Raw genomic sequence first — 27785 nt, 5'->3', positions numbered from 1 at the left:
AAGACGACCTAAGAGTAATCAACAAGGTGAAGTGTAAGGATAAAATTCCTGATGAAGATGAACTCTATCTTCCTACTGATGACAAATCTTGTGATGAAGAAAAACAAGAATAGAGGTTGGTTCAAAAAATTACCTGGTGGTGAATTCAACAAGCATCAATTATTTAATAGGGGTGAGGATTTTAAGCATAATGCAATTATGTATATTCTAAAGGCAAGACAAACGTTGATTCAAATGTTGTTTTATGTATATGGGAGAAGGAAGACAAAGCTCAGTGCAAAATTTAATGGAAATGACTGTGGGTGGATAATTTATTGCTCAGTGGAAAACGCAATCAACAAAGGGATGATAAAAACATGAGGATGAGCATCAACGTAATTTTGTTTCTAATATTCTCATACTAAGAGATAAATATTGTTTGTAATGGTCTTGGTTTTCATGATAAATAAAAACACAACCATGGAGATCAACACCACAAGTAGAGAAGACGGAAACAAGGATTTCTCCCAAATCTACATTTGTTTGAAGAACTAATACAATGTCAATTTTAGCTAAACATGTGAGAGAGACTGTGTCTAAAACAGTATTCCTGTCCTAGATTAGAATAATAAAAAATTATGATATACAAAGCTTATTTGTAATTAGTTTATTATAGATCATATAAAATAAAATATAGATTGTTTATTTATTTCATTTTCCAATATTTTATAGAATCATTTGGCTGTAACTTGATTGCACCAACAATATCCTTTGGGTAACTATAATTTACTCCGGAACATGTGTTTCTACAAGTTGTGGATGGCTGGTCAAGGGTGTTGTGGTTCATCATATCTTTCCATTGGTCTCATTCCTGTCTCGTTCACTCTTTGTTGATCCATGGCGTTCCTGTGAGATTTTAGCCTTATTTTTCTTATCTTTATGGTGTTGCTTAGTTTTGCTTGTTCAAGCCTTCTAGGTTGTGCTCTTGTCCATTTCATCATCTCAGGCCTCCCCGATCTGCTTTTATTGGCTGGGAAAGACTGTTTAGTGGTCAGGTTGGTGTTGTTCAGATCCGTCTCCTCTTCATAGGTTCAGATTATTTTCGGATTTGTTTAACTTGAAACTTGTGGAGTGAGGTTGTCTTCTTTGTGACTCCATATTTGGTTTATTACTCTCTTTATTGGCCTATTTTTGGTTTTACTTTTGCGTTGTTTGAGCTCGTTCGTTGTTTTGTTGTCAATCGATTTGTGTTACTTTGGTGCGGATTTTGGAGCTGTTCTGTCTCCCCCTTTGTTAAGTTATTAGATTGTTTTTTATATCTGTTGTTGTATGTAGATTAATAGCACTTGTGGCTTCGCCGGGTTCTCTGATTACCTTCGAATAATGATTAAACAAGAGATTCATCTTTGCTTTTCCTCAAGTCAGGTTTGTGCTACAATGATCATAGGTCTATGGAAGACATGGGAGAACATGAACATACTTCTATGGTGTACCGCGTACCCTCAGTTTCGGCGACGACATTGGGATATGCCACAATAAAACCATTCTTTGGTCCCTGGACCATATTTTGCAGACACAAAATCATGATGCCATGGAGATTTTGTGTAGTTAGTTACTCGAGATGTGTTCAGCTATAAATTTTTAGGCATGGCCCGCTCTCATGGTTACGATATTGTTTGAATTAGGAAGTTATGACCTGAAGTAAAACTACAATGGATTTTATCAACAAAAAAAAACTAGAATTATTGTTGGGTTCTTCTCCTAAGATGTTATGTTGTGCTATAGGTGAGTGTTTTAATGGGGTTTGGTTTTAGTTTGTACTAGGGGTATAGCTTACGTCCAAGCACGGGTCTGGGTACGTTGTTGTTGTGTTAAGTAGTCTAGTGTACAGGATATTGTCGGCTAGATACGTTGTTAATGCGTTGTGTAGTTTGGCGTAGGGGACCTTGTTGTTCGGTTTTTAAACATTTGTTTTTTCAGCTTAACTATAATGGTGATGAATGGAACATTGTATCTAACACAATTTCATTAGATTGATATAAGAATGTGTGGTGAATTCATATGTGTCGATATTTTCAACACTTATCTTTGTAATAATATTTTTTCAATGTATTAATTAATTTTATAAGGTTTGTATGTCTATCTAATTGGCATGTTTAACTTTTGTCATGAGAAAAGTAGGAGAAAACAGAGGATCATTATTGTGTACTATTTGTAACACCAAATCGTACCCGACATAAAATTACATTTTAAATAATTTTATTTAAGAAAGTTTGCACTTCTCACCAAATTGAAGTCAATATTTTAAGAAGAACCTGGAGTCTTAATTCTATGTGGTTATTTGTTTTTCTTTTCGTAATTTGTAATTTCATGTTACTTGTGTTTTAAGACAAACATTTGAAAGAACCGTAAAAAAAAAAATCATACTTCAAGTCATAAACGGAGGTTTAAGTTTCTTATTGGGCCTTCACGGGATTAAAATGTACGGTTTCTTTAGTTAAACCCAATGAGGATCCTAAATATCTTCCAACTAAAAGTCATTATGAATGTTCAGAACGACGATGACGAGGCTATGTTAAGGCATCAAGTGTTTCTTTGTGAACATGGTTTAATGAATAATGAAAATCCCGTCAACCTTTCTGTGACACCCGTCACCTCCTATATGGAGGACAGCGTGTCACCCCCGACGCGTCATCATACAACAATGTGATACCCGTCTCCCTGACACTAAGGACGACGGGCCACCAACAATATCCCGTAATATAAAAGCCCATAAACCCGACAACTCTCACCCATGCCCAAATAAAATCCGAAAGACAAGTCCAATAGCACCAAGTCCGTCCAAATATCACATACTTGTTTGTCTCACCTGAAAAGGGGAAGAGTGAGGGGTGAGCGACAGGGGAATCGCTCAGTGAGGTATGGGATGCCACCCTGAAGTCCATGGACCCGGACATAGCACTCCGAATAAATATAATTTAATTATAATGCATGTCAAACACAGTACCTAAAGTACCCAAACAACAAACAATAGTCCTAGCGAGGTGCACACTCGCCGCCCACTAACAGGCCAAAACACTACCGAAAAGGTGCTCGGTTCATACACACACCGAAAAAGTGCTCGGTAACACACGCCCGTAGACGATTTATCGACACTTCCAGTCTACGGCTCAACCGGTCGACTAAAGTTGGCCGTGACCTCCATACAATCCGGCATACAGCAGTCCGACTCTGTATCCGTCTCCAAACAAAAACAATCCTAGCTAAGAATTTACATTAAGTGAAACAATCAATGCTGAATCCTCTAACCCCCTAGATCCGGTTTATGCAAAGAACCTAAAACTAAACAAGCAATGACAGACTCGATTTCACACAGACGGAACACATTAGAAATAAATTATACTTATTCGAGGTCCTAAGCCGAATAAGAGGAGTTCGGGAATAGACCCTCACCTTAGCAACAATAAGAGGTGGTATCTATGAACTCCAGCTGCTCAAATGGACTCCAAATCTGAAATCAGATCGAAATTTCGAGTCAGAACGCCTTTCGAACGGTTTAAAACGGGTATTTACGGGAAAGTCAACTCGCTGGTCAAAGATTAATTATTTAATTAATTAATTAATTAATCCGGTTTTCCCTAACCGATTTCCAATTGATTTTAACCGACCGGTTTAACCTAACCGAACCGAAATCGATTTAAACCGGTCAAACCACCGGTTAACCGAGTCAACCGAGTTGACTCACTGAGTTGACTCGGCCGAGTTGACCGAGTCGCCGGTGAGTCACCGGTGTCGGTCCCCGGCGGCGTCGCGGCGGCTTACCGGAAAGTCAACGGCGGCGAGGCGGCGACGCGGCGGCAGCTTCCCGGCGGCGAACGGACGGTGGTCGGTCACGGCGGCTCCGGCGAACGTTGGTCGGAGACGGCGGAGCGTGGCCGGAACTCGCGGTGGCTCCGGCGGACGGCGGTGGCGCGTGTGTTTCACGCGCACGCCGAGGCGAATCTTCGGGAGGCGCGTGCGGCTTCGTCCGGGCTCCGTTTGAGGCGTGGTTGGTGTCTACGGCTTCGTCTCGACGAGAGGAACACGATGATGGGCTTGGATGCACGAGATTCGCAACGGTTAAGAAGTTATGGCCGATTTACGGAATCGACGAAAACAAAGCTTAAGAGGCGGCGGTTTCCGGCGATTCTCAGCTGTGGCGAACGGTGGTGACAAGCTTGGCGAAATCTCAAACAACCTGACCCATGGGCAAGGTTTAGGGTCATTACACTTTCATTAGTAATTAGAGAACAAAATAACTATTTCCCCAATGAGAGATAGTTGCAGGAAATAATTGGAAAAAAAAACAACAAAGTTTCAAATGAGCAATACAAAGGATAGTTATTTAAAAAACCCACATAATGAAAGTGGGGTTGACGGGCTGCTGGAATTAATAGTATCTTATCACTCACGGTGGTGCTTGTGTGTGTTAACAACATTTTTATTTCCCGGTGGATTTGCTGTCTCACCACCCATTCCTAGCTTCGCCGCAACAACCGTCTCGTTGGAAGATGTTGTCGTTATTCCACCTTCCTCTTCACTGAGTGGTAGCAGATTGTTGATGGCCCTCTGCGATACATTTAACTGTGTGTTAAATTAATCAAGGAAAAAGTAAAGATATTCAACACTAACATAACCCCACCTCAGGCTGATTGTCAGTACCTTCGTTGATAGTTGATACAGTGAAGGTACGTTGATTATGTGTGAAACTGTAAGGTGTCACACGGATTTGAAACACGAACTCCTTCCCAGGAAAGCTCTACAAGACAGCTTGGAAGCTCCTCCTCTCCACCGGTTGGTATCTGTAGTGGCAAGTAGTTTCAGGCGCCATGAGAGTAACTGTAACAATATCAAACCCACTTTAAATGTATTCCTAGAGATATAAAGTACCTCCTCAAACGCAAGAACAACAACTTCTTGCTTGGTGAGCCTTGTCATCTCCTTATCAAATATTACAAACGTATCACTATCTTTCCCATCATCCACAGCAAGCTCAACACAAAACCTTAAAATATAGGAATCCAAGGGTTATTGATTACTAAAATGAAGGTTTGTGTTTATAAATGGTAGACGATAAACAACGTACACCTGATAACACCGGTGATGTGGGGAGTAACACATTTGTTGCATCGGAGGGAGGGTTCCAGATTACTCCAACTTCCTGTTGCATCCGGTGCATGAGACAAAAGACCAGCCATTTTGTTGGAGGACCCCAACAATCCGAGCAATACAGAGGAAATCAGCTTCATGGGTCTTTATAGATTAATAAATTAGCTATTTCATGCTGCTAGTTCTTGTCACGTATAACATACAATATATGCTAGCTTTCCTTGTACTCTCCATCACTCCTGCAAATACAAAGATTCAGTTAGCTCTTCCAGCGATCTGTGTATGATCTCCATTAAATGTGAAGAGAGTTCGTATAGTCTTTTTTCTTACTATCACATCCAAAACAATATGTTTTCCTTTGATGAACACGTTTGGAACAGTGCTCTGCCCTGTTCACTCAGATAAGCTGATTGTAAAATTGTAAAATTAGCATTTGACTATATAATCCAAGTTTAATGACAGATATTTTGGTTCCTTACTCATCTCATCGAGCTCAAGCACTTTAAAGCTAGCTCCTAGCTATGTCAACAGCTGTTTCACCCTCTGACAATAACCAGAGTAAGTTTTGCTGCAAAAAAAGATGGAAGAATCAAGCTTTTAATCAACCAAAGACATCAGAGATAGAGACATAATAATACACAATCTATCAAATGAGCAGCATCACAGATACGTGATCAGGTAAAAAGATAGGAACTTTCGATGAGTAAGACCTGAAGACAACGACTGGTTACTCGGAGACGATCTCTTTTGGCTTTGTTCATCACCACCTCCATCTCTTTTTTGTTCATTATGTTCCCACGGAATATAGAATCCATCTCTTCGCTTTCCATCTTATCTCTTTTTAAGGAAACAGATGAGGTGACAATTCAGTCCTGCAGATTGAAACAGATCTGATAATTCAATCCTAACAATCTTAACAGTCGTAAGTGATATGTTGTGATAGATCGAAGATGGCTTTACCTTTCTATCAAGGAAGATAAGTGTCATTCCCATGAATTGCGGGAATCCCATAAGCGGATGAGGCGACCAACTATAAACTGAGTTGTGCGACCATGTCGAAAGTTGAGTTGCAAACGCTGGTTTGAGATGGAAGGTTCCTCTAATTAAGATAAGGAGGATTTTCGTAGGGGTTACGATTAGAAATCATAAATGATGGGGAGATGTACAGGTAGGAAAAGACCAACTTTTTGATAGAAACACAAAGAGTCGCCCCGTGTCTGAAGAGATGTGAAAATCCTTGATTTCCCAATACGTCAACAGTACCATTCTTTTATTATTTGATACGATGCCCATCATTCGTTTCACCCTCTTGTTTAAGCCCCACCTAGAAAACTTATTTGCACTTTTTGATCGTTTCTTGTGTTCCCTTTATGATACGAAGCCCATTTCATGTCTCACAAAACTCATTATTCTCAAGCCCATTTGGTATTAAACGCTTCTCGAGTGATCCGATACACAAAATCATCGTTGAAAAAAAAAAATTAAAAGTTGGTGGGACCCACAATATTGGACACGTGGACAGCTTATGGGGAAAGAAACTGAACTATTATCTTTTTTTTAGAGCTTTGCGCGGATAATTGTTTTTTATATATAATTGTTGATGTTGATTTGTTATATGAATATCAAATATGATAGACTATAGTTGCCTTTTATATTTAATTGTTGATTTTGTTGTATTATTTTTTATATAATCTCTTATTATATTTAATTATTGATTTTGTTTTGTATTGAAAGTATTTAAATTCAAAGAAAATGTTTTTTTCTTTTTTTTCTCTTGTTTAAAAGTTTTTCATAGTTTTATTTCAAAACACTTTTGACGTATCGTAATAGATAAGTATTTATTTTTGTGGTATTAAACTTTTAATAAGCTAAGGTGGATCAATATCTAATTAAATGAAAGAAATAGGAGTCTACATAATTTTTTTATAACGACTAATTTTATTAAACTTAGGTGGAGTTTACATAATCCTTCATGAAGAGGATGAACAACTAAAGTAAGTACATTGTAATAACATACAAATAAATTGTCATTCGGAATTCAAGCTTTAGCCAAAAGATCCGCCACCTAATTTGTCTTTCTTCCGGTCCAAGTAAATGAGATATTTTCAAATCTTTGCACCCACAACATATTTTCCTGATCCAGTTATAAGCTCCAAAGTTGAGATTACCATTCTTTAATATGGCTTTTTCACAGTCACTCTCAATGATTAGCATTCTATAACCTCTTATCCAACAATGTTGTACCGCCATTAAAATTCCTTGATGCTCACTTTCAAACGCATTTTAAACAATCTTCCCTGAAACTTGAACTGATTCTTTATAACATCCATACTCATTTCTTAGAATCCAACCCACTTCCGCTGGAATAGTTGAGTTGATGAAACTCTCCATCTACATTACATTTACTTTTTCCTTGGTTGGGCCTTAAATGTACTTGTTAGAAAAATTTTTTTAAATATTTTATATTTACGCTTATATGTATTTAATTTAGGGGATAATTAAACAATACATGATTATTGTTTTTTCATGTATTTATAACATAGTATGAAGTCCGTAGCTAAGGTGTAACATAATATGAAGTTCGTAGCTTATAACATAATAATAGGCTTGTGGTTAAAAAACATAATAATAAGTTAAGGTGGATCAATAGCTAGTTAAGAAGTTCAAAGCTTTTGTTCGTGCATTTAAAATCAAATAATTATTTTAATCCATAAATCTCGAATCAAAGCAAAATATTTTTGTATCTCTTACCAATCTTTTCAAGTTGTAAAGCCATTGTATATATATATATATATATACTTTTAACTATCTTCTTAACTCTTATCAGAATTTTGGGTTTCTTCTATGATTTTCATCAATGAAGTAACGTTTGATAGAGACACATATAGTTGTTCCTAAGTGAACAATGGTTTTGGGAAGTACAAAAGAACATCCATTAACTTTTGACCTTGGCTTTTGTCGATCATCATAGGCTCATAGCTTTTCATCTTATAATTTTTCCATCTCTAGCGTGTTCAGACTTAAGAGTACACACAAAAAATAAGATGATGACTACATAACCTGACAGATTTCTATTTGTTTCATGAACTATTCTTGTTTTGGTCATCATCAATCATGTCTGCTTTTGGGAGGGTACCTTCAATGGTCCTCTCAGTATTATACGGCAGGTTCTTTTGATTTAGTCAGACGATCCAAACCATGTTATCTTATTGAACTTCCCCATCTACGAAGAAACAAAACAGTTGATGGCTTCATCAATTTTTAGAAACCCTATATGGAGGTAGAGAGCAATCAATCAACCTTATAAATGCCATGTAAAATGCCTCTTTTCGTGGAAGCTTAAGCTCAGATTCTAATGGAGCAAATATAGCTTCAATTGGAGGCATGTCATCATCATCTTTTTCTGCAGCAAGGATCTTTCTTTAGGTGGATTCCGTAGCAAACTGAGCAACCATTGATGCCCTCTCCTCATTGATTTTCTTAATTTATAGATTCCGCAACACAGTTCTTATGTATAAACAAAAGGTACCATCTACGAAGCTCTGACAAATTAAAACATAAAAGTGAAGAACATATGATGTAATAACTGATCCAAAACTAAGTGGCAGTAAAATTCTGAATGTAATAACTGATCCATAAAACTAAGTGGCAGTAAAAATTCTGTACGCTAATGCATAACACTCACGGCATAAATACACCTGAACACATTCATGATAATTGGCTTGTATTTAACTAACAAAAAGTTAAAAACTTAAAATTTTGGATGAACGGAAGAAATAAACAAACTGAATTTATGAAACTGAACTTCCTTTAATAAACACAAACACAAAACAGAAAAACAGACAACACAAATAACAACAAACCTTTTCAAGATCTTTCTCTCTATGTCTCTCAGACAAACTTTTACGATTTGAGTTCAGTGTGTGGTTTCCCAAACTCTCAAATCAATATCTGCATCACAATAGGACGAAAAAACTAAAAAATCAAGCCAATACCAACAACAAAAAAAGCAAGAAAATTAAAATCAAATCGACACATAAACAACTATAGATTGTCATTGTATAATCTATTAAGCTTCACTTTCACTGTATCTAAACCATGAAGCAGAGTGATGAAGTTCCAGATGCACAGACTCATATATGCAAAGTTCCAGTCATGTTTTTAGACTCTATGAGATGATATATAGTACTTACAAACATATATAGCTTCTCAGAAAAAATGAAAACACCATATTAGCAAACCAATAAGAAACCTTTTCAATAAGAAAACTATTGCAAAATATGCATTTCAAGTTTTCCGACTATTTTATTCTATTACCCAAAATCACATTGCTTTATAGATGTGTCAATAGCTCAACGGCTAGTTATGATTTCTAGAGGCAACACCCCAAACGCAACCACATTGGTCTTCATTAGCTGTTCCATTCATAAAGAACTCGAAGCTAGATATCTGCAAAAATAACGAAGGTTACAATTCACAACAGCAAAAACGACATTTGGATTCTCAACATTTAACACTAAGAAAAATCAAAACGTGTAATTCTTTGACATAGGATCGCCGGAGACAGATCTGGCGGAGGAAACACAAGTTTTGGCGGAGGAGTCGGAGTGGAGAACCGCCTTGCCGTTTGGTTTCTTCGACGTAGGATCGCCGAAGACAGCTTTGGTGGAGGAGACACCGGTTTTGCCGGTATGTTTGATCGGTGGGGATTTGCCATCGGGTTTCATCGTGGATTCGGCTTCTTAAGAGGATTTTTTCGATTTTGATTGGAACCAAGAATTGGTGAAGAGATAGACAATTTTGTGATAAATGGATCTGGAGAAAAAAGGTTATAAAGAAATTCAGAGGGAAAAGGTGAAAGGAAGCCATAAATGGAGGCTTGATTACACAGAAATGAATCGTGGGTCGTTTGATCGACAATCCGTTAGAGAATTGGAAACGACGAAGAACAACACACAAAAGGATCTGGAGTTCATCGTCTCACGTTTCTAGGGTTTTCCCTCTCATTGGGCTAAACGGGCTAAACAAATTCAAGTTAACAGGTCAAAAAATTATTAGAAGCCCAACACGAAAATGGACTGTGAGATGGCCAAAAGAAAGAATCTTATTGGATGATTTTTGAATCCTACGTGGACAATCTATCTGAGGCTCTTATTCCCATTTTATTACTTGTTTGATTCTCATAGTTATATCTTTTAATAACTGATCGAATCAACGTTAAAAATAAAATAAATTTTGGGTTTCTAATTTACTGATATTTAGATATATCATAATTTATCCATAAAATTTTTACATAGTATTTTGTTATTCTACTGATATTTAGGGAAAGTTTCTAACAATATTGGAATGCCACACTGGAATTGATACAACTACATGCTTCCAAGTTCGTTTATAAACATAAATATTATATTTTGTCTTCGTTATCCTATATAACATTAATAATTATGTGAAATTAAATTATATTTAGGTCACAATTTTTAGATTTTTAGAGAAAACGCTATAAAAATATATTAAAAACATTATTAGCAAAATATAAAAAACATTTGTAACTTCAATTCGTTTCATAAAAATTCAAAATCAAATAATTAAGGAAAGTTATCTTTTGTTACACCATATATGAGAATATACTATATTTTTAATAAAATTGTTATTCATATTCTTAAATGGAACATTTATGGTATTATATATTGGTAAATATATATAAATTAAGGATATTTGACCAAGAACAACATCAATATAAATATACATTCATTTAATGTTGTTGACTGACTTGATTCATCAAATCTATAAATGTGCCAAAATTATATAGAAGTGAAAACAAAATTTTAAATATCTTTCAAGATTTAGATTCACCAAAGAAAAAAATGGCTTCCACAAATGTTGAAATTTTCGATGTTATTTGTGAACTCATCCTTATGAAGGAAAAATCAAAAGAAGATGAAGAGCACGTGAGGGTGAGTATTTATTTACACTACTCGTACTCTTATGTATTTTGTTTTTTCTATAAGCGTTAATTATATTTTGTGCAATGTAGGGTTTGGAGAAAACTTTAATTGAATACCTTGATGAAAACAAGATTGTTTTGGGCTGCGAACATTTTGAAGCAATCCGACATTTAAATATAGATAGATTAATTGAGTCTCAGCTGAAAATCATAGATAATTATATTGAAGAGAACAATAAGCTTATTGAAGCGATGAAGACTTGCTCGGGGGAGGATTGCTCGTGTAGCTGCCACAGTCTTAACCAATAAAAAAACCAATAATTAATATATGAACATCATTACTATATATCATATATGATCAAATGTAGTTTGCTTATAATGAAATCCAATGATGTTTTTTGTGCATCTATATACAAATGGTATTCTCGTAAGGACAAATCTCCAAAATAGCACATTTCTAAGTTTATATCACAAAAATAACACTCAAAAACTAAAATGACCAAAATAGCACCTTTTTAAGTTTATCCTTTGAAAATTTTAATTTTTTTATTTTTCAAAATTTGAAATCTTATCCCTAGAACCTCATTTCTCAACTCAAAATCCTAAACCCTAAACTCTAAACCCTAAACCCTAAACCCTAAACCCTAAACTCTAAACCCTAAACCCTAAACTCTAAACCCTAAACCTTAAACTCTAAACCATAAACCCTAAATCCTAAACCCTAAACCATAAACTCTAAACCCTAAACCCTAAACTCTAAACCCTAAACCTAAATCTTAAACCCCACCCTTTAACTCTAAACCCTAAGTTTGTGACTTTTGATAAAACATTAAGTACTATTTTTGTGACTTTTGACCTTGAGTGCTAGTTTGGGAACAAAAACTTAATTTAGTGCTATTTTTGTCTTTTTCTCTTCTCGTAATTAAATATATTTGGCTTACTAAATTATTTTACCAATTGGAATATTGGAATAACTAAAAGTAAGTGAAATGTTTATTTTCTACAAAAATGTAATACCCAAAAATACGTAAAATGATTTTAAACCTATGTAAAAAACAGTACCTAATTTATCTAAATTTAGGATTGGCATGTGCTAAGCTTAATGCATGCGATTTCCCCGGATCTAGTGTTGAATTAGTTAATCAAGGACTATAGGGTTTTATTAAGAAATGATTATGGTCAAACACAAAATTAACCTTTTTTATTTTGTTTTGCCATATTCACTCTAAAAGTTTAATTAATTACAAAATATCATTATTTTTTTTTTATTTTTTTTGTCATTAGATTTATATTACTTTGGTACGGTTCTCAGAGTTTTTCTGCCTCCACGATTATTAAGAAATTAGACTTTTATTTTATATTCATTTTGTTGTAGATTAGATGAATTGCACTTGTGGTTCGCCGAGTTCTTTCATTACTTGGCACGAGAATTAAACAAGGGATACATCTTTGCCTTTCCTCGAGTCAGGGCTTGTGTTGACATAAGCATAGCGACGCAAGAGAACATGAATATGCGTATATATGTAATGATTATAAACTTATTTTGTTGATTGTTATGGAAATATAATCCAGTTTAAAGGCAAATTCTAATTTCACATATCGATTCAAGAGCGTACAGCGTAATGAAACCTTTCGTCGTCCATCCTTTGGTTTATAGAATCTTCATGAATTTATCTACGTTGATAACAAAAAGAAAAGAAGAATTTAGGCCCAAAGTCGACAGCTTTTTTGAGAAATGAAAAGTACTTCATACAAAATAGTCAAAAGTCATGACCGAAACATTAAAGTCAGTACAGAGGGAAAAAGTTCGACGAACAAGAAAGATAGTTTTGAAAAAGGAAATCAAACATAGCTTCTTAGTCTTCAAACGATGATGATCAAAAGCCCAAAGACTCTTTGGGCTTTAACCGGCGATTCTCCTAGAGTAGGGGTTGGGAGGCTGTGTAGGTCTAAGGAACATGTCACCACTTTCTCCCACCCACCCTGCTTTCATCGCCGGTTGTTGTTGCCTTTGACTCTGACTCCATCTTCCCCCGCCAACCACTGCATTTGCCAGTTTATCCGCAGTGTCTGATGGCCCACGAGGAAAGACCCACTTCTTGTTCATATTCATAGAGGCTGCAAAAGTGCATACATTTGATTTCCCTCAGATGAATAACCGAACTGTGAGAATAGAAGGAATAAAAATGTAATTTTACTTCCAAGGACTCTTCCTTCCAGGCGGTGGTATATACTTAGCATCTCTGACATGATAACTTCCCATGGCTTTGTTGTTCCATGCTGTCTCCAAATTCCGCTGGGTCTGACAAGCGCCAAAAGGAGGACCATTTGCCTTTGCATTAGCATAACTGTTGAACGGCTTATTATTAGCAGTATTGGTCAAAGTCACCGGCAACCTCTTGACGGATTACTGCTGCTGATGCTCGAGAGACCCTCTCTGCCCAACAGACGTTTTTGTACGGAGAGATGGTGGAACATAGTAACAACTCTGAAACAACGGGTGCTGTAAAGCCTTTGCAGCAGTCGGCCTATTGTTGGGATCCCATGAGCATAGCCGCTCAACAAGGTTAATCGCCTCTGCACTAGCATATGGCATCAAGCTTGAAAGATGTACACCGGGAAGCTGCAAGATAACAAACAGATCATTAATAGTATGCAAAACTATATAAAAAAAGGATCATGACTCATTTTCCTCCAAAAACATTATTGAAGATTTGAGCAAAAAATTTACCTGAGGGAATTGGTAATTAATGACACTAGCCAGATTAAGGCCCTCCAACCATGTCTCTCGAGTTGGGCTACCTATCACATTGCAGACTTTATATATCTCATCTGCTTCACTGCGCACATTAAAAGAGATATTATCACATTCACAACGTTGTTTAATCAGGAAAAACTGTACGTGATCACCATTTGACAAATACCTAGCTCCAGGAAAAAGAGGGCAAAGCGACAACAGCTCAGCCAGAATAGCGCCCATTGCCCACATATCTGAAACACAAGCAAAATTTCCCCATGATTAAGAAATGGACCAACACCATACTGAAAGACTTCTTTCTATTGGAGTTTTGAGAACACTAACCGACTTTAGACGTGTACACATATGACTGTAGCAGTACTTCAGGTGCCCTGTACCTGTTACACATTTAGAGCACATAATTTAGTGGCCAGTAAGGCAGATATGTGGAACACGTCAAAGATGTGCCAATCACCACAACACTAAAAATTGAATGATTCTCTTAAGGACCCATTTCAACAGATCAAGGAAGTGAACCTTACCAGCGTGTCGAGACATATTCTGTATAAGGTGGACTTGAATCGATCTCCCGAGCCAGGCCAAGATCAGCGATCTTAGTGACATTTTTAGAGACTTAATATATTTTCTGCATCAGGAAAAACAGTAAAAAGACTTGGTAACTGATTTGAAAAATAATGTCGAACTCCACGCACATGAGTTAATACTGATTGGTAACTCAAGGCTATCAATTACCTGGCTTAAGATCACGGTGAAAATATCCATGCTGATGCATGTAAGAAAGGCCTTGAAAGACTTGAAAGCACCAATTTCGGATATCAGATTCTGCAAAAAGCTTAGGGCGATCCTTCATAAGCTGGTAAAGATTGCACTCCTGCTCGAGTAATAACATAAAGAATACTTAGGGCAAGGAGAAAAAAGAGCTATCGCAAAAAGATCAAACAAAAAGTAGCGACAAGTATACCATGTACTCAAACACAAAGTATAGGTTATCATTCTCGCGGATGACTTCCTTCAGCTTCACAATGTTTGGATGATTCATCCTACTAAGAGACTAGTTTGAAAAAGAGATGATTAGTATGTTGGGCCTAATTATTAAGCATAATGGCTCAAATAATATATGGCAAAATGTGAAAATGAAATGGGCCTATGGGTTCATATAAAAAACCTTGTTGGATTTAATGAAATGAAGTTAACAACATCTCATATTGGTTGGGAGAGTTGATTTTGAGGAGTATATATATGTCTTCATGACATGAGAGGTTAAACAGCTCAGAGGAAGATAGAGCTCCCCACGCGCGCGCCGTCGCCGCCGTCCGGCCGGCTCGGCTCGGCTCGGTTTGGGCTTGGGCTTGGGCTTGGGTGGAGGGCCTTTGGCCCGATAAGAACTATTCTTTTTGGACCAAGTTAAGCTCAGTTATTTCGGGAAAAAACAGCATACAATTTTATTTAAAACGACAAGTAGTTTGTCTAAAAATTAAAAAACGTCATGCATGTTATCCTCTCGAAAATTTAAAACGAGATAAGAGAGAATCTTGAGGAAGAAGTTTCGGAACTCAACTTCCCTCGATCTCCGCGAGATTCTCGCCCACGTGCAGCAGCTGTTGCGGGAAGTGGGTCTTCTCCGGCTCTTTAAAATATCGTCTCTCCTCTTCCTTCATTTCCTATTTTTTTTCCTTCATCGAAATCCAACAGCAAAAAATCCCTCTGCGTAAGTCTATATTGCGAGAGTGTTTCGTAGAGTTTATAGTTCGATAGGGCGATCACGAGTGAGGCGTGATTCGTCTGCCATGGTTTTATCCTGGGACTTTATATTCGTACAGTCCCGTCTCACTAACGGAGCGAATATTTTGAGTTAAGGAAAGAGATCATATCTCGCCTCCATGTCTATTTGCGAATACGGTTTCTTATCGTCCTCGTATTCGTTTTTCTATATTCGTCTATTTCCTTAACTTCGCTTTTATTATATCGTTTACATCGGTCCGGTTTTCCGGCTTTTACAATCTTAACTCAAAATTGCTTTATGTTTAAAGCTTTAATTGGGTTGATAAACGATTAATAGAAACGGGTTTTGGAACCGTGTTTGCGATTTGCTTTCTAGCATTTCCGCGAAACGTTTTGTTCTTATCTCACAATGATGTTTGCGATTTGCTATACGCTTATCCGCGAAACGTTTCTGCCTAAATGTGTTTGCGATTTGCCTTAGAGCACTTCCGCGAAACGTTTCTGGTTTATTTCATTACGCTTTGCGGATTGCTTTATAGCATTTTCGCAAAACGTTGATACATTCTTCAAACGTTATATACATGAATCGTTTCAGTTACCGTTTTCTTAAGCGAGGTTGTGAAACATTCTAAGTCTATAAAAATGGTTTCTGCGAACGCTTTTAAGCGAGTTTGCAAAACGTTTTTTCCAGACTTATATCGATATGATTTGGTTCAAATACCAAAAATGAACATCGATTTTAGACTATTATTTTCATTAAAATAATATGTTATTTGTTGAATGGAGTACTAATCCGTTTTTCTCATGTTTTCTCTACAGAAAAATGACAAACGATAACAACACCCCCATTGACACCACTGATGTCATTCAAACTCCACTCAATGCTGCAGCAACTGATGCAACTTGCGTGACAACCGCTGCGACAAACATTACAACATCTACCGCTGCAGCAACAACAAGCACTATCCTCCCTGCGGGAAATGCTGCTGATGAAACCACTCGCCGTAGCCTATTTGGTGCTGGTCTTTATCAGACGGGTTCAGTATCAGCATCTGCAAGTGCTCCGGTGGCAGTTCAAACTCCTCCGGCTGTACCTAGCTTGTTCACTCAAGGACTGATGCCAGACAAGTTTGATGGCAAAGGCTTCAAAACGTGGCAGAAGAAGATGATGTTCTTTCTGACAACGATGAAACTGGACAAGTTCATCCAGGAGGACAAGCCCCTGATTCCGTACGGAATAGATGATGTTCACAGTCTTGCAACTGTTGACATATGGGTGCATTCCGACTTCATCTGCAAAGGTTACATTTTGGGTCGTCTCATTGACCCATTGTACCGTGTCTACTGTGAGATCCCCACGGCGAAAGAGCTATGGAGATCACTGGACAAGAAGTACAGAGGTGAGGACGCTGGCTGCCAGAAGTATGTGGTCTCAAATTTCCACGACTTCAAAATGGTGGATTAAAAACCCATCATGGATCAGGTGGAAGCGCTTCAGCTCATTTGCCATGAAATCGCTGCTGAAGGAATGTCCATCTGCGAGACATTCACAACTCTCAGCTTCATTGAAAAGCTTCCTCCAAGCTATGCGGATTTCAAGAACTACTTGAAGCACAAGAAGAAGAAGATGGGGCTCGAGGAGCTCATCATGAGGCTTCAGATGGAATCCAGAAACCGAATTGCTGACAAGGTCACTGCTAAGGAGCACAGTGTCAACATGGCTGAGCACAAAGGCAAAGGAAAGGCACACGCCCATTCTCCTGCCAAGCCTTCCAAAACTGCTGCAGCCCTGAAGGCTTCTGGAAAAAACTTCAAGAACAAAGGCATTGAAATCAATGCGAATGCGAATGTGGAGAAGTTCAGGGGGAAATGTCACTACTGCCACAAAGTGGGGCACAAGACTGTTGAGTGTCGCAAAAAGATCAAGGATGAGAAGGCTCAGGCAAATCTCACAGAGGAGGATCTCGTTGCTGTGGTGACTGAAGCCAACATGGTTGAAAGCAACAACCCCAAGGAATGGTGGTATGACACTGGTGCAACCACCCACATTTGCACCGATAGGGCGATGTTCAGCACCTATCAGAAAAGCATGACTGAGGAGAAGCTCAAGATGGGAAACACTGCAGTCTCCAAGATTGAAGGACGCGGCAATGTGATTTTGAAGATGACATCTGGACATGAGGTCACTCTGACGAATGTGAAGCATGTGCCTGACATGAGGAAGAACCTGGTCTCGGGAACCTTGCTCAGCAAGAATGGATTCGCCACAAATTTTGAGGCGGACAAGCTCGTGATTAGGAAAAATGGGATGTATTTGGGAAGAGGGTATGTTAAGGGTGGACTTGTCAAGTTGAATGTAATGACAGTCCCTCCGAAAGTTGTAGCTTCAAAAGTTTCAATGAATAAGAAAGAGCCAGTTGCTTATTTGGTTGAGTCTTTTAATATATGGCATGAAAGATTAGGTCATGTAAACTACAAATCTATACAAAGATTAATGAATTTAAATCTAATTCCTAAATGCAAAACAAGTAAACAAAAATGTGAAGTATGCGTACAGGCTAAGCTCACGAAAACGCCATCACCTCGTGTTGAAAGAACTAATAAACCTCTAGATTTAATTCACACAGATTTATGTGATTTAAAATACTTACAAACTAGAGGTGGTAAAAAGTACTTTGTGACCTTCATAGATGACTGCACAAAATATTGTTATGTATATTTATTACATAGCAAAGACGAAACCTTAGAAAAATTTAAAGAATTTAAACTCGAGGTCGAAAATCAGCTTAAAACAACTATTAAAGTAGTTAGAAGCGACAGAGGAGGCGAGTATGATGGTCCATTCAATGCATTCTGTAAAGAACATGGAATAATCCATCAAACTACAGCTCCTTACTCACTGGAATCTAATGGAGTTGCTGAACGCAAAAATCGAACTCTAAAAGAGATGATGAATGCAATGTTGCAGGAATCTGGGTTACCCCAGAACATGTGGGGGGAAGCATTGCTTACCACTAATTATATCCTCAACAAAATTCCACACAAAGTAACTGGCAAAACTCCATATGAATTATGGAAAGGTAATTTACCTTCGTATAAATACCTCAAAGTGTGGGGGTGCCTGGCAAAAGTTGCAGTACCACCTCCAAAGAAGGTCACTATTGGACCTAAAACAGTGGATTGCATCTTCATCGGATATGCACATAACAGTAATGCTTATCGATTTCTGGTACATAAATCTGAAATATCAGACATTCATGAAAATACAGTCATGGAATCAAGAAATGCATCTTTCTTCGAAAATATTTTTCCATATAAGGAAAAACAAGGTTCAAAACGAACTCGAGAAGAAAGAGACAATGACAAAAACTCAGAAACTGAGAGAAACGTCGAGATTTCTATAAATGATATTTCAGAAAATGAAGAAAAAGATGAACCTCGAAGGAGCAAAAGAGCTCGAAAAGAAAAATCTTTTGGAGAAGATTTCCTAATGGCATTTTTAGTAGAAAATGTTCCAAAAACTTTGGCAGAAGCCATGGCTTCACCAGAAGCTCCATTCTGGAACGAAGCGGTCAGGAGTGAATTTGATTCGATCATGCAAAATTATACTTATTACATAACGGATTTACCACCTGGCTGCAAAGCATTAGGGAATAAATGGATAATGACACGAAAACCTGGTGGAAAATACAAGTCTAGGCTTGTAGTTCAAGGATTCCGACAAAAGGAAGGCCTTGACTATTTTGATACATATTCTCCAGTGACGAGAATAACATCAATAAGACTGATGATAGCAATCGCAGCCTTAAGAGACCTAGAAATCCATCAAATGGATGTAAAAACTGCTTTTCTAAATGGTGATTTAGAAGAGGAAATTTACATGAAACAACCTGAAGGTTTTGTCATTCCCGGACAGGAAGACAAAGTATGTCGACTTGTAAAGTCACTTTATGGGCTTAAACAAGCTCCTAAACAATGGCACGAAAAATTTGACAATACAATGATGTCAAATGGTTTCAAAATAAATGAATGTGACAAATGCATATACTACAAAACTACCAAAAATGCGTATGTTTTGCTATGTCTATACGTAGATGATATGCTTATTATTGGAAGCAATAAAGACATTATCAATCAAACAAAGAACATGCTCAAAGGGACATTTGAGATGAAAGACTTGGGATTAGTAGATGTAATTCTCGGGGTTAAAGTCACAAGAAATTCAAACGGAGTTATCTTAACCCAATCTCATTATGCTGAAACAATATTAGAGAGATTTAAAAATTACTCTAAGAGTACGGCAAAAACTCCGTTAGGTCCCCAAATGCACTTGACAAAGAATTCAGGTGAAGCGGTCTCACAAAACGAGTATGCACGCGTGAAGTCTCATGTACTTGACCAATTGTACTAGACCAGATCTAGCGCATGCAGTAAACGTACTTAGTCGATATACAAGTAATCCAGGTCATACACACTGGAAAGCTATAACGAGGGTACTCAATTACTTGCGCTGCACCAAAGATTTTGGGATTCACTATGGTAAAGAACCAGCAGTTTTAGAAGGATACAGTGATGCTAACTGGATATCAGATTCCAAAAACTCAAAATTCACGAGTGGATATGTCTTTACACTAGGACCAGCAGCAATATCATGGAAATCTACCAAACAAACAGTGTTAGCCAGATCTACCATGAAATCTGAGTTCATAGCCTTAGACAAAGCAGCAGAAGAAGCTGAATGGCTTAGAAATTTTTTGGAAGATATTCCTAAGTGGGAGAAACCTGTGCCAGCCATACGCATACATTGTGATAGTCAATCAACAATAGCTCGGGCTCAGAATAATCTCTACAATGGTAAATCTCGTCACATCAGAAGACGACATAAAACCATTAGACAACTTATCTCAACTGGTGTAATCACAATAGACTACATCAAATCGGCTGACAACCTAGCGGATCCATTTACTAAAGGTTTGCCACGAGATGTTGTTGCTAAATCATCAAAAGGAATGGGTTTAAAGCCTATAACGAATGAGGATGCTTGATTGCAACCCTATCTATCATGACTGGAGATCCCAAGATGTAGGTTCAAAGGGAAAACAAAATCAAGCAGAATCTAACCAAAGCACTTGAGACAAAGTAGTCTCTTCCCAGCTCTTAAGATGAGAAAAGTGCTAACAAATGTGTAAAAGGATAAGCATAAGCTTTTAATGATTCCATAGCTTCTAAGCGGAGTATTACTCAATACTTCTCATGGTCAATCACCTAATGAGTGTGAAATGGAGCCGTTTCTAGGAGAATGAATGCAAGGCTATATTCTCTAAGGTCACTCATGAAAACCAGGAATAGTTCAGGGCCACAATGAACACAATAGAGAACTAAGTTCTACGAGAAAATGAAGCTGCGTTATGCCTGTTGTCTCGGTCTACATAAAACACCGGTTGGTTCAAGACATCATGTTCACCTTCTGGTAAAGTAAACCCGACAGATATTAACTATGAGTGGTTCAAGGCTTAAAAATGCCACCAACTCAAACACAGTGAATTTTTCGCAAACACTCTGGATAAGTCTGTCTAGTCTAATCAGGATTAGAATAAGTATAGTTTTTCTTTAGAGTCTATCGAGTCTGCATTTAGTCTGCATATGTTTTAGAAGAGTCATTTCTATTCATGTGGGGGATTGTTGGGCCTAATTATTAAGCCTAATGGCTCAAATAATATATGGCAAAATGTGAAAATGAAATGGGCCTATGGGTTCATATAAAAAGCCTTGTTGACTTTAATGAAATGAAGTTAACAACATCTCACATTGGTTGGGAGAGTTGATTTTGAGGAGTATATATATGTCTTCATGACATGAGAGGTTAAACAGCTCAGAGGAAGAGAGAGCTCCCCACGCGCGCGCCGCCGCCGCCGCCGTCCGGCCGGCTCGGCTCGGCTTGGGCTTGGGCTTGGGCTTGGGCTTGGGCTTGGGCTTGGGCTTGGGCTTGGGCTTGGGTGGAGGGCCTTTGGCCCGATAAGAACTATTCTTTTTGGACCAAGTTAAGCTCAGTTATTTCGGGAAAAAACAGCATACAATTTTATTTAAAACGACAAGTAGTTTGTCTAAAAATTAAAAAACGTCATGCATGTTATCCTCTCGAAAATTTAAAACGAGATAAGAGAGAATCTTGAGGAAGAAGTTTCAGAACTCAACTTCCCTCGATCTCCGCGAGATTCTCGCCCACGTGCAGCAGCTGTTGCGGGAAGTGGGTCTTCTCCGGCTCTTTAAAATATCGTCTCTCCTCTTCCTTCATTTCCTAATTTTTTTCCTTCATCAAAATCCAACAGCAAAAAATCCCTCTGCGTAAGTCTATATAGCGAGAGTGTTTCGTAGAGTTTATAGTTCGATAGGGCGATCACGAGTGAGGCGTGATTCGTCTGCCATGGTTGTATCCTGGGACTCTATATTCGTACAGTCCCGTCTCACTAACGGAGCGAATATTTTGAGTTAAGGAAAGAGATCATATCTCGCCTCCATGTCTATTTGCGAATACGGTTTCTTATCGTTCTCGTATTCGTTTTTCTATATTCGTCTATTTCCTTAACTTCGCTTTTATTATATCGTTTACATCGGTCCGGTTTTCCGGCTTTTACATAGTAAACATACAAGAAGAAAGACTGATAACATTTGTAGTAGAGGAGATGCAATACCTTCACTTCTCTCAGATTAACACATTCTTCCCAAGAGTAATACTTTTTCTTCATCTTTTTAATTGCAACCTGTCCATAGAAAACTTCAGAACCCTAAAAATCAAGCACAAATAGTATAGAAGCCTTGATATCTTAAGAAAAAAACAACTTACAAATTCACCAGTCTGTTTATTGACAGCTCGCCAAACATTCCCAAAAGTTCCATCACCAACTTCTTTGACTAAATTATACCTACAGTTGCATAAGGCATCGAAAAGGAAACATAAATTATAACTCAAGGGTCTAAAGCCAAAGTTAGAGAACAGATAAAGAAAATCAAACCTACCTCTCCATGTCTCTTGGATAAACACAGTATCCTCTTTAGTTTTTTTTTTGTAAAGAACTTATGAAAATATCTCTGTAACTTCAATCTTCCAATTGTTCGTATGCCAGCAAACTCAAAGATTTTCTGGCTAACCGTTATTTACTTAGAAAATAAATTGGCTGGCCATCAAGGCAAAAGAAAGACACCAAGATAAGAACGCAAAACATACTGAGAACTGGACGACGCAAAGAACCAAAAAGAAGGGATGTTTTTAAGTAAGAAACCCAGGCTCTCAACAGTTCACTCAAGGTTGGAAGACTCGAGAAAAAGACTCTTATCAAAGCTACGACATGTCAAAACTTTGAAGAAAAAAAAAACTGATACATTCTTCTTCAGTCAGCTCCCATAAGAAGCAGATATGGAATAGGGACTAACAGAATTTTTAAACTGTAGAGACCAAGGTTTAGATGAGACTCTTGGTCTTGGACTATGCAAAGGAATGATAACTTGTAGACATCAGCCCTGCACACAAAACAAAAATGCCACACAAACACAATCGTGCATCGATAAATATGAAACGAAAGAAAATCAACGAGTTATATAAGTTTGGAGTATATGACGTGTTTTAGATCTTATCATTTATCATTCCTTTTTTTTTTTGAGATTTCCTAACTTTTATAGCAGTTTTATTCTTTTCTCTAAATTTCCATATGTATTCACACTCCAATTGTATAGACTTTTTATATAAAAATCTTATTATTTCCTCAACTCACATTAATTAAATTTAGAGCATCATTATCGAAGTCTCTGACATAGGTCTCTTATATAATTATGATTTAACAAAAAAAAAAATTGTAATAAACACAAAAGAGGTCTCCTAATCTATATTATTAAAAGAGAAGCGCACATTTGAAAATGTTTTTACTTCATTAATTAAACTCTTTTTTTTTGCTTGTCTTTTTCAGTTGCATTTATGAAATATCCTAAAACGAATAAAACTACCTAATTTATTACTTGTCTTTTTATTTATATTAATGAAATATGTTTAAATGAATTTAAACTTCCTATTTTATTGTTTGTCTTTTTCAGTTACCTTAATGAAATATCCTTAAATAAATTTGGACATAATGTCATTTAATCAACCAAAAAAACTCATGAGTTATCCTTACGTGCATAATTTTAATAATGAAGATTTTTAAAAACGTGCATCATTAAAATGTTATCTAAAACATGCAGCACTAATATATAACATGCATCAATAAAACTAGAATTTGACTCACACAATTGTACGGATATTATTTTCAGTTGATTAAATTTAAAAATAATTGTTTAATCAAAAAATATTTAAGAATGACTATGTTTTTAAAAATTATATGGTATTATTTGCTCATAAATCATTTGTCATTTGATAAATTTATGGTTTTTATTTATATTTTTTATTATTTAATTATAATATTTTCATTTTATATTTGAAAGATAAATGAATTTTCTTTCAAATAATATTTTTGTAAATGTATTTTTTAAAAAATAATCAATTAAAATTGACATAATTTGAGTTTTTCTTTACGTCAAAACTTATCATATTTTAGGATAATTTTAATTTAAAATGTAATTTTCATATTTTTCAAACAAATTCTAAAAATATTTTTTAAATATTTTGTTATAATTGTTAAAAAAAATATTGAGTTACATTTCAAATAAAAAGGTAAAGATATTAAAAATATTCTAATTAAAATATGTAAAATTTAATATAGTTTTAAAGAAATGGTCAAAATAAAAAAAAAAATTACACATAAAATAATCATGATTTTTGTTAACTAGGCGGATCATTATTTATATGATATCGCACACGAAAGAAAAATTTCTGTTTTTAAAATTATCTAATTAACTCTATACTTATTTTTTTATATTTTTATATGATATCACGCATTCGTAAAATATAGATAGTTTAAGATGCAAAAAAAAAAATATTTACTTAATAAATATAATATAAATGAATATTACAAATACACCATTTAATAAAAAAAAAATAATTAAGGATTAGGAGAGACGTCTCTTCTTCCTCTATCTTTTCTTCTCCGTCTCTGCTGTCTCTCTAATCTCTCTCTCTCCTTCTTTCAATTGGATTCTTGAACTCATCTTCCCCATCCACAACCATGACTGAGGTAGAGAGAGGAGAACTCAACTTGTTAATTTGAAATTGATCTGAAGTCTTGTAGAGAGAAGAGAAATCTTCGAAGCTGAGACCGGCGTTTCCAGGTTGGATGTAGGACTCGACGGTGGACATGACAAAGAGCTCAAGTAGTTTCTGTAAGTAGTTTAATCATCTCTTTGTTTCTTTGTTGTGGTCATCACCTAAAGTGGAATCCTTATTGTTTTTGATCTTGGAAACCTAATGAAGAAACTGCAACTGTTATTGAGAATGAGGATGATGATAGTTTTGATCTTGGATCCGTGTGTTTAGAACAGTGTAATGTGAAACGTGTTGTGCCTGAGAGAGTTCTGGTTGTCAAGTTCTTACCTTGCGAGGGTGTAAAGCTGGTTGCTGCAGGGCACAAGGATGGGAACGTTGGATTTTGGAATCTTGACTGTCAGAACGAGGAAGAGGATGGTGGTGTATCTCTGTTCAAGCCTCACACTTATTCAGTTACATCTCTTGTCTTTCAACAAAACTCTTTCTCAAAGGTATAAAGTCTTTATCTTGAAACTTTGGTCGGAGAGAAAAAAGAAAAAAGTTAACATCTTTTGTGAGATTCTGATGAGATCAACCAAAGTTATGACTTTTCTGATGTCTACTGCATATTGGGTTTTAGTGTTTTTTTATATGACTTCTTCTTGCTCAATCCTTTTGCAAAGGTTGCAACTACTTTGGTCAGCTTCTTCGAGACTTGCAACGCTGATCCAAGTCATTGGGAGAAAATCTCTGATGGAGGGCTTGAGCGAATCTATGAAAGGTTGACCTCGTTTTTCCTTGACAGGCTCAACAAAAGAACCGTACTCGCTTCACCAAGATGACTGCATCATTAAGGGGTTTGTGCATGTATTAGGTACACATGGAAGAAGTACTCAGAGAGGCTGCTTACGCTAGCTGGTGTCTATTCATTCTGGAAACATGTGTCTAAGCTTGAAAGGAGAGAAACACGACGTTATCTAGAGATGTTTTACTCTCTGAAGTTCCGGGATCTGGTCAGTGTAATTCACTCTTCCTTCTTTCAGTTTCTTCGCTTAGTTTACTTGTATGATCATATTACTACTTGCTGACTCCCTGTTGTTTTTCTGTTTATGTTGTCTTTGAATAAAAAGCTATTGTCAGCTTTTGTTGATATGAATAACAAGTACTAACGTAAGCATCGTGTCTTAACATACCCAACGAATTTCCCACCGCTTTGTTATCTTGATTCTCTCATTCTTTTGGCTTAATAGCAAACTCATAACACTTCACTTAGCAAAATCATGATACTTCTAACACTTTCAAGAAAACAATGTTTAATAATTTTTTTTTGTTTTAAGAAACCTTAATTAAAAACTAGCATTGGAGCACAAAAATGTTGGTGTCTTTTAAAAGAATCTTTAAGATACATTTATTGTTTAAAAGTAATATAATATAAATAAGAGATCCTAATTGGGTATTGAGGATAATGATGCTCTTACAGCTAAGTGTCACCATCAAATATGTTAAGAAAAATCAAAAAGACAATTTTATGGAAGCCATATCGTGTAAAGCTAAAATGCAAATGTCAATAGCTTCGTGAAAAAAAACATACCTGACTTAGAAATGTGCATCACACCTTTCCATAAAGATCACAGAAGAAGGTCCGAACAGCTAAGTGCAGTTCACGAAAGAGGCAGTAAGGAAACCAGAGGGAGCAAGAAACGCCAATCGAGAGCTTCTTGCAGAGAGAAAAATCGATACTGGGGGCAGCCTGAGCAGATGTAATCTTGTTCCATATCTCAAAAGAAGCAAATCCACTCGAAATTTAAATGAAGCTTAATATAACCTGATAATGAATAAATATTAAACAATAACTAGAGAAACAAACAAGTCACAGCTGGTTTACCTCTAAACAAACAAAAAAAAAAAAAAAACCCCTATAAATCGCAATTACTCCAATATGAGAAAGATCTTTTATTTACCTCAAGAGCCGAAAGGCATAACCTCCGTCTCCGACCACGGGAAAAGACGTTATCCAGAGCTTCTACTCCTACACAAACTTACGACTCCACCGCTCTCTCTCTCTCTCTCTCCTTGCCGCGTTATTTTTTGTGTGGTTTTCGTGAAAAATCTCAGTTAAGAAAAGGAATATATTTGTTATTTAGCGATATCATGGTCGGATTTGAACAAAAAAAAAAACCACAGTAGGGTCGCGTCTTGTGAATGCTGGTTATAATCTCCTGCATCTCAACCTTACGGTAACAGCTTACACATAAACCGTTGATATCTTTGTTGATGACGTCATTTAAAATATGAACCGTACGATTCAGAATTTTATGTGGCCGCCTCTTCAAGCTTTTTCCTTTTTCTTCTCTCTTTTTTTTATCTCTACGTTAATTTCCTTTTTTGTACTCTGTAATCAATCTTTTCATTCCTTCTAGATTTCTTTTAAAATTTCCTTTTTTTACCTCCTTCGCCTATATAAACACAGGTTGGTGTAGAAGTGTAGAGATTGTAACGGTGCAGAAAATTATTTTCGATTCGACAGAGTTAGAAACTTAGAATCAATCAATTAAAGGTACAAGGGAGACGATCTCTTGTGGAATTAATCTCTTGATGAGAATCGTTCTGGGATCTCCTTGTCCGACAAGTTACTATAGGATTAGTAATAACCCTTATGGTCTCGATACCTTGGTCTCTCAGATGAACTCTGTGGTCAAGAATCTCAATATCTTTTCAAAGAATGGTAGAGGATTTGTGATGCGCGTGTCTGAATACACTGAGACCGAAAGCGAAGAAGAAGAGGAAGAAGAAGAACCTTGTCAAATCTGTACATCCTGCAATGATGACGATGATCTGTATCCGATGATCAACGTCGACCACAAAACCCTAATAGAGGAAGATGTTACGAATCAAGTATCGGTGGTTGAAGCAGAGATACTGCACGAGAGTGCAATGCTTCGCTATGCAATAGCTCGGGTTGAGAAGTACAGAGAGACTAGAGAACACGTGGAACGAAGGCTTGATTGTCAATATCGGCAAGAAGTTGCTCATGCACTGGGTATCTACCTGACTTCAGTTCAACA

The 27785-nt window shown here is 36.7% G+C and overlaps 1 protein-coding gene, 1 long non-coding RNA gene and 1 pseudogene across 12 annotated transcripts; 1 reads left to right on the top strand and 2 right to left on the bottom strand.

Annotated features, from left to right (window-relative positions):
- Positions 1-2554: 2554 nt before the first annotated feature.
- On the bottom strand, positions 2555-6369 carry LOC106379627. Of its 4 annotated transcripts, none has more exons than XR_007319561.1 (10): positions 6088-6366; positions 5838-5999; positions 5607-5695; positions 5458-5533; positions 4909-5366; positions 4681-4820; positions 4431-4587; positions 3802-4216; positions 3433-3490; positions 2555-2848 (listed from the first exon to the last, which is right to left on the bottom strand). It is a non-coding gene; the product is annotated as an uncharacterized LOC106379627 (long non-coding RNA). The 4 variants fall into 4 exon arrangements; XR_007319559.1 differs by having other exon boundaries at positions 4377-4587; positions 6088-6365; XR_007319558.1 differs by having other exon boundaries at positions 3802-4587; positions 6088-6367.
- Positions 6370-12774: 6405 nt separating this feature from the next.
- Positions 12775-26841, bottom strand: LOC106381716 (annotated as a pseudogene).
- Positions 24490-25870, top strand: LOC125581822 (sucrose synthase 2-like). 8 transcript variants are annotated; one of them, XR_007319552.1, is made up of 4 exons: positions 24491-24857; positions 24949-25232; positions 25404-25501; positions 25595-25870. XR_007319552.1 is itself a non-coding variant. In XM_048747867.1 (4 exons), exons 1-4 carry the CDS (start codon positions 24833-24835, stop codon positions 25806-25808), a joined length of 471 nt encoding a protein of 156 aa, XP_048603824.1. In that variant the 5' UTR covers positions 24494-24832; the 3' UTR covers positions 25809-25870. The 8 variants fall into 8 exon arrangements, 1 of the variants encoding a protein (XP_048603824.1); XR_007319555.1 differs by having other exon boundaries at positions 24493-24857; positions 25012-25232; XM_048747867.1 differs by having other exon boundaries at positions 24494-24857; positions 25099-25232.
- Positions 26842-27785: the final 944 nt, after the last annotated feature.

Source organism: Brassica napus, chromosome C2 (assembly GCF_020379485.1).
Source record: "Brassica napus cultivar Da-Ae chromosome C2, Da-Ae, whole genome shotgun sequence".
Taxonomy (NCBI): Eukaryota; Viridiplantae; Streptophyta; class Magnoliopsida; order Brassicales; family Brassicaceae; genus Brassica; species Brassica napus.
This window is presented reverse-complemented; position numbering and strand designations above follow the sequence as displayed.

Coding starts and splice junctions, on each gene's coding strand:
- LOC125581822 (XM_048747867.1), top strand. CDS start 24,833: ATGACAAAGAGCTCAAGTAGTTTCT. Junction 24,858..25,098: donor AAAGAGCTCAAGTAGTTTCT/GTAAGTAGTTTA, acceptor TGGTTGCTGCAG/GGCACAAGGATGGGAACGTT. Junction 25,233..25,403: donor AACAAAACTCTTTCTCAAAG/GTATAAAGTCTT, acceptor CCTTTTGCAAAG/GTTGCAACTACTTTGGTCAG.